General features: G+C 41.0%; 1 protein-coding gene across 1 annotated transcript in view; it reads left to right on the top strand.

The window, feature by feature from the left end:
* Positions 1-12,429, top strand: part of PDHX (pyruvate dehydrogenase complex component X) — a 114,452-nt gene that overhangs the window by 97,760 nt on the left and 4,263 nt on the right. Inside the window, exons 8-9 of the mRNA XM_019519403.1 lie at positions 2,698-2,856; positions 11,993-12,057. Coding sequence (XP_019374948.1) covers positions 2,698-2,856; positions 11,993-12,057 — 224 coding nt within the window. The remainder of the gene's footprint in view (positions 1-2,697; positions 2,857-11,992; positions 12,058-12,429) is intronic.

The following is a 12,429-nucleotide window of genomic DNA, read 5'->3' as shown; positions in this document are numbered from 1 at the left end:
ACACCCCCTACAGTATACAAAAGTAAGACTTCATTTTAAGCTGTTATGCAGTCATTTCTATGTACACTACACAAATGTATGTAAATCAGGATAACAATATTTTTTTAAATAAATGTAAGTTGTAGCAGATGTTTGATTTTTAGAATATAGTTTGGGGTTTTTTTTCTGGTTCCAAGATGGCAAACCCCTTGCCGATGAGAGTGCTTCTGGGGGGCAAGGGGAGGAACTTCTGGTGGCAAAGGTCAGGGGGCGGGGCTTCCAGCCTTAGATGGAGACCAGGGTTCAGGGTACCTGTCAAGGGGCGAGGCTACTCATGCAGCCCTCAACAGCTCGCCAAAGCTTGTTAAGCACCTCCCCAGCCAAAATAATCATCTGCCCCTGCTATCAAAGGTATACATGCACTTAAGTAAGTGCATGTGTTTCCATTGCTCGGGGGGAAGGGGGGGTGCTGCCTCTGTTTTTAGGTCGCTGTTTTCAGCCTCTTTTTTTTAAGGTGACTTATGTAAGACTGATAGCCTTGGTGTGTAAAGTCAGGTTAGCAAATGTCTTTCCCTTCCTACTTCGACCCTGACATGGTATCAGAGGAGAGTTTGGTCCTTGTATTTATTCCAGTACTTGTTTTTTGGTGGCTTACCTTCACACTAGAGACTAGACTTCCTAACACCTCATGTAGTACATGACACTTAGCAGGCCTGTGGTATGGCACCTTTGGTGCCTGCCACTTTAAGGGCACAAAACAGGCAGCAGCCAGGTGCCTCATGAGGGCAGCTATTTTAGACCCAGGGATATAAGCTGAGCTGCAGTTTGCTGCAGGAAGAAGGAGGTAACATCAGGCTGAGAGGCTGCACTGGCCAGAGTCAGGAGGTAATGGCAGGGGCTTTGGGGAGGAGGCGATCCCTTGTCCTGGGTAAGACATAAAACTGCACCCTGCTGGGGTGATCTGGTGAGGCTCCTAGTGGCGTGGGAGCCCCCAGGAAATGCCAGACCAGTTACTTCCCCAGTGAAAGGCGGGTCAGGGCACCTTATAACCCCAGCCCCACATCCCTGGTGGTGTTCTAATGAGCAGGGGGAGCCCAGGGCTCATTAAGGAGCTGTGAGGCAGAGCTCAGGCTGGAGGAGGGACCTGGGGCCGCACCCAGGCAGTAGGGTTAAGCCTGGGGGTGCAAGTCAGACCATGTATGAGAGGGGCAACAAGCAAAGTGACCCTATGTGAGAGGGGTGACGAGCAGAGCAACCCCGTGAGTGTGGGTGAGTGAGGAGGCCCAGTGGCCCAGCAAGGGTCTAGGAGTGAAATAGACCTACAGTTGTACAATCACTCAGTCAATGCTCAGATGAGGGTAGCGGGAGACACCCATCATACTGCACCAGTGCTGACTGAGGAGAGGAGAGCTAAGCCTGAAGTTGGGTGAGGCCAGGCAGTGTGAGTGTGACCCCCTGAGAGAGGGCAGTATGAAAGAGGCTGGGTGAAAGCCAGTGGAGTAAATGGGACCCCAGTGAGAGAAGGGTGGCAGGTGAGTTGCCCTCCAGGGCTGTAGAGAAGAGCTATAACTGTGTGCCCAGTTTGCTTTGGCCATAGGCCAGACAAGTAACACCAGAGGCAACATCTGCAAAGCATGGGACCCATGGAAGGGAGGTTGGAGTGAGTATTAGGCCCTTGTCAGCAGGGCGAGTAACAGGTAGCCTCCTGCCTTGATAACATCTGTCATATTTTTCATCAAGGCATGGTGGGAGAGCAAAGTGAGCAGTTACCTCAAGAGCAGAGTGGCTGGCGAAGACCTAACGAGGAGGCCACCCTGATTCAAGACCTATTGATCAGACGACTTAGCAGGCACATTGATATTTGGTCCCTGTTGCATTTGAAAGGAGAGCTAGACGTGAAGGCTAAAGACAAGCCATTTTATCCCCCCACCTACCTGAGCCACCTTAAGCTTTTTATGGTTAATATGATTGAGCCCTTTTAATCTTACCATAAATGGTCTCCTAGTTCCAATCTGATTCCATCCTTTTGCAAAATTAACATTACACCAGTAATGGAGTTCAGCCTTTAGAATGTGTCTGTGAAATCTTTCTTTGATCAGAGTTGAGCCCAAGGGATGCAGTATAAAAGCAATTAACGTGACTATACTCATGTGTCTCTAATACTACCTCTGCATTTGCTTTCATTTTCTTCTGTTTGCTGTCCTCTAGTATAAAATGTAAATATAATGCATCAATTTACATTTCTTTATAGTTGGGGAAAGCCATCCTACTTGTAGCTCTTATTTTAAGAATCCACAAAGTGATGCATATAAACACCAAAGGGGATTTAGAGGCTCCTGTTAATATATTCATTAGTTTCCTAGCAATACCAAGCATCCAGAAGTCCTTCTGGTTGCCCCCTTGCTGCACAGTTTCCATCTCCACTGCATAAATTCACACTTGCTGGCGAAGTTACTTTAAATAGATACTTGCTAATAAAGTAAGTCTATTCTTAGACCTTCAGGGTAAGTCTTGTATTATTATTTTCCTTGTCTTGCTCATGGCAATCCTGATGACAGATGTGACCTGTTCTTGCCTTCAGTCTAAAATAGCATTCTAATTACTTTGGTGAATGCCTACATAATTCCATGCATTTTAAAGGGCTTTCCTTTTTGTTAATAATTGGTTGCACCATTATTCTTTTAACAGCTATGTGTCTCTTGTGTTTCTGTTTTTCAGCAAATGCCAGATGTGAACGTGACCTGGGATGGGGAGGGCCCCAGGCAGCTGCAATCCATCGACATTTCTATTGCTGTGGCAACAGACCGAGGTCTTATTACACCAATCATAAGAGATGCTGCTGCCAAGGGAGTACAGGAAATTGCTGCCTCTGCAAAGGTAAGTCTTGGATATACAGGAGGCTTAGGAATGGCTGTTTAGTTTCTTGCAGCCAAGAATATGGTATGATCTGGATGAAGATGAATGATCTTAAAAGCAGCTTCAGAATGGTTTTAAAGATGCTGCTGTATTTTGAGATTTGAAAATTACTAATATAGTAAATTGCCACTCTTCATTTTCTCAACAGTTTTGTTTTTAAATAGGATAATTTAGCCCATTTTATTTTTGAGTGAAATCTCAGCTAAATGCTGTTTGTTAAACAGAAATTTACAGCCTTCAGCATTAAAATCACACTGATATATTTAGATAAACTTTTGTTAGCAATAGATTAAGTAATTTCAGATTTTTCAGTAATTGCACTCTTTTTTTCTAGAAAGTAGATGGGGATCCATTTGTTTTGTTCTGTTTTATATATTACAGCCTTGATTTGTGACTCACCATTGTGTGCTCAGCAGAAGTCAGAAAAGAAGCTTTACTCAAAGGTGGCTTTTAGCTAGCTTTGTGCCTCCCAGACCATAGGGCTACGTTATGCCAAGCCAGGTGCAAATTAGAGCTACTCTGATTGTGACAGCTGTCATCAACAATGCCAGAAGGCTGCTGTGGAAGGCAGGAGTAGCTGAGGTACAGGAGTACCCCAGCTGATTCTCTTTCTCATTCACTGCAGAAAATCAGTTGTGGCTTGGGAGCCACAATGACAGCTCTTTGCTACCTCAGAGACCCTTATGTAGGTGTAATCTTCCCCTTGTGGGGTAAGCAAATTGTTGGAGTGTAAAGCTACGTGAATGCAGGCATGAGTGTTCCTCCTGTATGTCATTTCACCCAGTTTCGCTCTGCGTGGAATTTTTTCTGCATACCAGGGTTGGAAGAAGAAAGAAAGAAACGTTTTTTTCCCGCTTCATAGTAACAACGCTTATGAAAATAAAATATATAATCATTATTGAAAGAGAATAGTTTGTGTCAGCTGTGATAGAAAAGTCAGGCCTTTCAGTGACCTACCAGCTAGCCAAGAAGTCAAGGATAGTAGAGAATACAATAAACACTTCAAATTCCCTCACTGCCCCCTTCTTCTGTGTTGGACTAGTATAGTTGTTCAGTTACTCTTTCCAAGAGGCTGCTTATTCTCAGATCTCCTTTTCTGTAATCGCAATACATAAAAGTACATTGAACCATCAATGCAGGTTAAGAATGTGAGAACTACAGTTACAAGAAGAGGTTAGAAAAGGGCTTAATTTCTTATCACTGACTGCAAGATGATGCACTGTTGTGAAGCATTGCTCTGTTGGAAAGAGTTCCAAAATGGATTATTCTTAAACACTATGGGTGTTTATACATCCCTATTTAAAGCGCCTGGAGCATCTCATGTATCAGCATCCTGGCACTTAAAAATGGCGGTGCAAGCTTTCATTTCATTTTTATCGGGGATGCTAACGCACAAGATGTTGGAGTCTGGAGTGCGGTAATTGCCACTCTCCAGCAGACTTGATTTAATCGAGCCTGCTCCAACGCGCTGTAATTACAGCACATTGGAGCAGCCTTGCTGCTTGTGTATAGGTGTCCTGTGATCCTAAGATCAGTTAGACTATTCATCTACAGCTACTGCATACCTATACTTAAATCTAACATAGGAAAGGGTGCAGGATTTGAGTGTACCCATGGACATAATTTTGTTTCTTTAGCAACTTCAGTATGCACTGGAAAAATACTTTTATTTCACTTTTTTAATCTAAGAGGCTGTGATTAGAGAGAGTTCCCATATACTATGGCAGATGCTTCACCTGATGGCTGGATTACATCTGTGTCCCCTATTGCCTTGTGCTAATTCTGACTTATTTCCAGGTCATGTGTACATGAAATTACCTTTATTTTGATCATGTGAGTAGTTTTGTTTCACCTATTTTATATATTCTTACTATCCCTTTTGTGTAGACAAGGGTTCTTTCTCTGGATGCCTTTCTCTGGTTTTATAATTACTGTTAGACATTTATTTAAAGTACAAGTTCCTATATATTCTCTTTATAGGTTTTATATTTATTCTATGCTGTCAAGATTTTCTAATGCCCTGGGTTAGCTTTGAGTCTTTTTTACTGAGACTGTTTGAGATATATCGCCAACAAGCTTTTGCAGGTCAGTGGCCATAATAGAGCAGTTTTTTCTGCTTTATTGTATCCTTCTGTATTCTGTTCTGTTAAAAATCTTATGGATTGTTTAGCACATCTGTGGCTCTTTGGGATCAGAACCCATTATATTTCCTAATTACTAGTCTAACTCAGCTACAATAATTGTACTCAATAGTTCACTGCAGCCTTTCAGAGTCTTGATGGAAAGATTCGTTATAAGCAGCTACAGGGTAGAAAATTATTTGCCAAGACATCAGCATCACAGATGAGATGTAAATATTTGCCTTCATTCACCATTCTTCCAACCTCTATTTATATCCCATTTCAGCTCATCTCAGAAGAAGGAAAGGTCCCTATATTTTTTATTGGAAAGCACCCATTAGAAAATATCTGGGTCAACAAATTTTGCTGATGTGTTGGGTCATCCTCTCTAGGAACCATGTTTAAATGAGTATCTAGGTGTATTATTCAAAAGTTACATTGTGGATGGAGGCAGAACTGTTATAAGACAAACTTTTTCACCTTCTTTCATGAAACTGAGATTCTTTATAGTTGTAGTGTAAATTAATGAATCCTGACTCAAGTTGCAGTTGTGACTTTGTTTTGTATTACCATATGTAGGTGCCATTATTTTCAGTGGAAGTAAGGTCTTGTATCATAGACATAAGATTCAGAGGCAGTTCAGATCATAAAATCATTGTTTTACAGTTTCAAAGTATAGTATGAATAGTCTTCTGCAAAAAATGGGATAAGAACATGTGCCTTACAAGGAAGTTGTAATGTTACATCACTGTTCATTAAATGGTCTGAATTATCTCATAAACATGCTGTAGCAATTCAGTGTATTAACATAGTTGAGCAGAACAACAGAAGCACAAATAATTATTTTCTATCTCCTGGGAGTGGGTCCTACACTGGAGGTAGTTCTTGGATAACTGTTCTGGTGTCTCTCTAATTGGCCCTGTCATCCAAGCTCTAGCTACCTTGACTGTAATACAGAACAGAGGGAATAAACCGTCAAGGGGAGAAAAAAAGAGGAAAGTAGCAAACATATTTACTAATTGCTTATCTCCATAGAACAAAAGTTTTATTTAATGCGAACTTCCAATTCATAAAAGAAAAACACCTAGAAGTATCGCTAGGAAGCATAATTTTGCTGCAAATTTCATGTAGACAAACGAGTGTCAAGGAAAAAGTAGTTTGGTACAGCTTAAAGAGAGAAAAGGAGTACAACTTAAAATACTGCCCTTTGTAATTGTACTTGGTCAATTCTCCATCCCCACTTAGAACCAAACCAAACTTTTCTGCAGTAGGCATATCAGAAAGTTGCCATTGATTTGACTGAACCTTGCTTTACTTCTGAACAAATTATACATATCCTTTTTAACCTTTATGTTTTTCCAAACAAATTTCCAAAAAGCTAAATAAGTAGATCCCCTGGGTAAGATGCCTTTTTGTAGAATTGTACCTCATTCTTCAAGCAGTCCCTCTAAAATATAAGAACCTTTTTATCTGGTTTTCTGAGTATGTACCAAAACATCTGATTCTCACTGCACATTAGAATAGGAGATTTTGATTTTTGCAATTTCCCTCTGTTTGTTCTTCTGAATGGAAAAAAACAGATATTTTTTCACATGGGGAAAAGTGAAAATATGTAGTTTTGTTGTCACCATGGCATTGCTTCCAGTTTAATATTTCGAAGTTCATTAATTCAGCATTTTATTCTCTCTGCCACATAGTTAAAATGTAATTAGACTAATCCTAAAAATGATCAAAGAAATGCCTCTCTCTTCGATAAACCGCTATTTATAATTGTCCATTGCTTATGGCCAGTATTCAGTCCATATGTCAAATTCTTATCTGAGCAATTTGAATTAATTTTTAATTGCAGATGGTTTTACAATATGAAGTATTTACTCAAATATAAGATGAGGTTCCCTCCACACCCTCTAGTCAGCATGGGGAAAAGCCTCTTGTCTTACATGCTCTGATGAGTTTTGGAAATAGTTGCTTTTGCCTGGAAAAAAGGCATAGTGCTGCTGTTGTTCCAGTGTGGGGTAGCGCATGCTACTTGACATTTTAAAGAGAACAACCCTATTATCTTCCCTTTTATTAACTACCAACTTTGACTGCTATATTAATAGTCTGTGGCTTGACTTTTTATGGCTTGTGATCTTTTATATAGAGTTTGCACAAAAATTACATGAAAAGCAAAATTAAGGTTGCAAAGTCAAATACATGGCAGTTAGGAGATTCCTGAAGTTAGTTTTCATGCTCAGCCAAAATCTGCTCCTCCTGTTCACGTGCATTGTGACACCATCTTTAATTGTAAACTTACATGGTAGGTTTTTCACAGAATCCTTGCTTCATTCAGAGCACAGCATGGGCTTGCTGTATACTGAAAAAAGCTTTTGTCCATAGGGCCACTGCTGTGTTTTTATAGGAGTTGGAAGGTTTGCAGGGGGTTACAGTAATTCAGTTGGTGAAAACAGTTGAATGCTTCACTGGAGAAATTGAGTTCTCGCTGCCTGGTACAGAGTTTCAGTTTGATGCTGAGCAACTCATTTAAACCAAACTATTGATACGTGATCAGTAATGAGTGACATGAGATTCCCCCATTGTCTGAGTGCCTGACTGTAGGAACTGATTTGCTGAAATGCTGGCTAGTCCATGGTTGGTATAGATGAATAGATTTATGTTACATAAACTGAAAATAAGGCCCATAGTTTCAAACTAGGCACCCAAATCTCATATTTTTTAATCATGATCATTGTGTACCTTAGCTCTCAATTAAATGAGAATGTTTTCTTTTTTTATTTTACAGGGGTTTGGGAAGATGCATTTATGTCTATAATGTACATGGATGCTCTCGTGGTGAGGGCCATAATCTTTTTGAGAAAATGTAATAATTATGCCTTCATACAGAATTTGAATAGTTTGCATGTAACAATGTCAGTCCTGGGTCAGGTTTTACTTAATGTCTTCATCAGTGACCTGGAAGATGGCACAGAGCACACCCTCAGAAAGTTTACAGATGACACCAAGCTGGGGGGAGTAGTAGATATACTGGAGGGTAGGGCTAGGATTCAGTGACCTAGACACACTGGAGGTTGGGCCAAAAGGAATCTCATGAGGTTCAACAAGGACAAATGCAGAGTCCTGCACTTAGGACGGAACAATCCCATGCATCAGTACAGGCTAGGGGCTGACTGGCTGGGCAGCAGCTCTGCAGAAAATGACCTAGGGGTTAAAGTGGACAATAAGGTGAATATGAGCAAACAGTGCACCCTTGTTGCAAAGAAGGCTGATGACATACTGAGCTACATCAGTAAGAGTGTTGCCAGGAGGTCGAGGGAAGTGATTATTCTCCTCTATTCAGGACTGGTAAGGCCACATCTGGAGTACTGTCTTCAAGTTTGTGCCCCCCACTACAGAAAGGATGTGGACAAATTGGAGAGGGTCCAGCGCAAGGCAACAGAAATGGTGAGGGGGATGGGGACTTATGAGGAAAGACTGAGGGAACTGGGCTTATTTAGTCTAGAAAAGAGAAGACTAAGGGGATTTAACAGTAACCTTCAACTACATGAAGAGGGGTTCAAAAAAGGATGGACTGTTCTCAGTGGTGACAGATGACAGAACAAGGAGCAATGGTCTCAAGTTGCAACAAGGGAAGGTTGTTAGATTTTGGGAAAAACTTTCTCACTAGGAGAGAGATTAGTAAAGCACTGGAACAGGTTACCCAGAGAGATTGTGGACTCTTCATCCTTGGAGGTTTTTAAGACCTGACTAGACAAAGCCTTGGCTGGGATGATTTAGTTGGGGATGGTCCTGCTTTGAGCAGGGGGTTGGACTAGGTGACATCTTGAGGTCCCTTCCAACCCTAATTTTCTATTTTTCTATGATTTTTGCAACCTCATTTTGTGTCTTTTCAGTGTAGTTTTTTGCTTAATTCCTTTTTATTAAAAAAAAAACAACTCCCTTCCCTCCCCCAAACCTAGAGATTCTATCACATAGCACCATATCAACCCCCATCAGGGTCATGAACAGGTTTTGAACCTACAGAGGTGTTGCACAATCCTATGGTACTTGGAGCACCATAGTAATGTAGTACCAATAACCAATTGTGGTCTTTTCTACATGGTACTAGATGGGTAAGGCAAACATTGTGTTGGTTCTACAGTTATTTTCTAAAAGCAGAGAAATGCTGAAAGTTGAGAACCTTGTATTTCCTTCAAGTTTAGTGAGTGGGCAGAGGAGAGGATAATCTGTAATAGGCATGGACTCTTGCCTGTTTCCCTAAATTTGGCCATTCTGCTCTGTATTATCCACCCCATCATGCCTGACTGTGCATATCCATTGCTAGTTTCCAACTATCAGGCTTCTCATCCTAGAACAGTTTCCTTACTGCGTGATATTTCTCTTTGTTGTTCACCCTCTGACTCTCGGTTCTTGCGAACAGTTCCAGATTTTCCTTCTTTCTTGGGCTTGTCATTCATTCCAGAGTCTTCCTCTGGCTCTGGTGTCTTTTCTCTGACTCTTCCAGTTTTCTTGAATCCAGTTGCTTGTCAAGTGTCTCTCCTTTCCACTAGTCCCAGTCTCCTTCCACCCTGAATGTTTCATCTATTTCAGAGTTCTTCCAGCCAACTGGCTGATAGTCCCTGCCCTATTTCCCTCATCAGCTCTCAGTCTCAGCCATCTCTATCCTAGTTTTCAATCTCCTGACCTTAGCAGTCTTGCCTACCTACATTTACTGTCTTCCACTCAAATTCATAGTCAAAATTTTCCCCATTCTAATTGTCTCTGTTTCACCAGACTGTTACAGTTTACTCCTCCTTCTACCCTTAGCTGCAGCTTTTTTGCCAGGATGAACTACTATAGCCTTCCCACCCCTCTGGATGTGAGGGATGTTAATATCCCTCTTCTTATTTCTGGTGGTAGCCCTACCCTGATCCAGAACAACTGAAAATAATAGTTGCAGGGAAAATCATTTGAAGCCCTTTGCAGCATCACATTCATTCATTTATTCGTTCTTTTGGGACTATACATGTGTATTCAGTCCATATGTAAGAGCTCTTTGGGGAAGACTCATGTGCAGTTTGATCAATATGAATAGTTATGAGAGGATGGAGCATGTTCAGCAAGAACAAACTATTCAGATATTGTGATTTTTTAACAGCTAAAACAATCTCTCCTGTGTGCATACAAACTGATTTGTTTTTTCAAAGGTTTTTAACTTGGACAAATGGGAATGCACATTTCTGGGTCTGGCCCAATCCCTTGCCGCATTTTGAGATCCTGCTCCAAAACTTTAAAAGCACTAGTAAAGAAAAGGAGAATGAACCGAAATTGTTTAATCAGAAATTAGGGTGAATTAGTGGAGGAAAAATGAGGGAATTAGCTATTCTTACCACCAGCCTCTTATAAGATACTTGATAAAGAGTTTGAGGTAATGCTTGAAACTGCTGCCTTCTGGGCTGTAAGAAACTGCTAGGCTTCTATTTCCTTACCCTCAAAGAAATCAGGCCAAATGAGAGAGCCACCACTTCTTCTGGCCTCCGTTTTTTATCCTCTTGATCAGCATCTGGGATGTCAGACTTGAGTTCATGCTTTCATCCTTTTTTTCCTGTCACTTCTCCCTCTTCTCTGCCCCTCCCCCTCCCCCCTACATTTCTTCTCTGTCTCCCTCTGACTTCCATTTAATAAAAGGCTAACTTAGCTAGCCAAGCAATGCTGTCAACCTGCAAGACCATTTAAAGTAGTGTCTTAAACAGTGAAACTGTTATGAGTTTACCAAGTCCCCAGTTGGATGCTAAAGCTATGTGCTATATCTGTCTTTCTCTACCAGTGAGATTGTAAGGGTCAGCACCAGAGGTATAAACAACACTTTCTACTTTTGTTGTTGTGTTCTTTTTCCCCTTCTGTGGTTATGCATGTGTTTTTATTAGGACCCTTGCACATGCCGCATGCATATTGCAATTTGGGGAATTTTATCCTGAATCCTAACAACTGAGCATCCTGCCATGCCCAACGTTCAGTCTGGCATGGCAGTATGCACAGTTGTTGGGATCTAGGATGAAATTCCTCAGATCCCATTGACGATCTGCAAGGGCGTGCAGCTGGCTTCACGCATCTAGGTATGAAGAAGTTGGAGAGCGGGGGGCTTCTCCATTCCCAGTTCCCCCTGTAGTAGATATGTCTCAGTCTGCATGGCATATGGGGACTTTTAAAGCCATGCTGGGTAGCCCAAATCCACCCATGTGTGTATTTCAGATTAAAGTGTGGTACAAACCAACTACAAAAATGTTCCGTATGAAATGTTGTTTGCCCTTTTATCATAATAAATTGATTGAAAATGTGGCATGTTACACTTTATTATTATTGTAATTATTTACAATTGCCACAAATGTCAGCCAAGGCCCTTACTTCCTTGAAGACAAAAGAAGGCTGAATTGTTTGCAAAAGGTCATTGCACCTGTTCCAGGCAATCTCAACTAAAACTTTTTTTTCTCCAGGACATTTTAATTTTATTTTTAATACTAGCTAAAATGTTTTCAAGTTGCATGAGATATGTTCCTTTATAAGCCAAAAGGAAAGGGAATAAAGCTATTGTAAAATATTAAGCAAGCCTTTAATTTTCACATTTCAAGTGCCTTCATGATTTTTTACTTCTTTTTTTAGTATCTTTAATTTAAAAAAAAAATAAGGAATTTTAAATGACCATTGCTGCCATTGGACTATGCAGGCTGAGGTCTCTGGTCTTGGAACTCTGAACTGTATGTAACTGCTTAATGTTGTGCAATGACAGCATTATAGTAATACCCTTTCCTTGCTAGGCCCCTTTAATTCCATTGAAAATAACACAACTATTCTAACCGAATCAGAGTTCCACTATGCAGGTTATGAAATAGCTTCTAATAAAATGAGGGAAGGATTTGGGTGGATTATTGCACCAGCTGCATTGCTACAACTCTATTCGAACATTTTGAATGAACTGTTATTTTCTATTTTCATTTTCTTAGGCCTTAGCGAAGAAAGCAAGAGATGGAAAACTGTTACCTGAAGAATACCAGGGAGGATCTTTTAGGTAAAAGTCTTTATCATGATTTTAGTAGGTACAGTATGGGCTTGGGACTGTCTTGCACTCAGATATTCTGTTGTGAGTGAACACATTATTTTGTAGAATCGGCCAGTATACGTGTGAGAATGCATTATGTGATTATGAGAAAAGATACAGGAATTCAAGAGTATGAGCTAGTCTGAGTTCTGTGTCAGGAGAGAAACTTCTTTAACAAGATTTCTGGACGTGTTTATCTGCCTCCATTTGGCAACTTGGAGGGGATAGGTGCCAGGAGGGGCTGGCATCAGGGGACTCAGGCAGGTGGAGGGGGCAGGAGAGGGGGCAAGTGGCAAGGGAAATTAAGTGGGGGCAGGTGCTAGAAGGCCCAGGTGCTGAGGC

Source organism: Gavialis gangeticus, unplaced genomic scaffold, assembly GCF_001723915.1.
Source record: "Gavialis gangeticus isolate Ggan-Ray unplaced genomic scaffold, GavGan_comp1, whole genome shotgun sequence".
Classification (NCBI taxonomy): Eukaryota; Metazoa; Chordata; order Crocodylia; family Gavialidae; genus Gavialis; species Gavialis gangeticus.
This window is presented reverse-complemented; position numbering and strand designations above follow the sequence as displayed.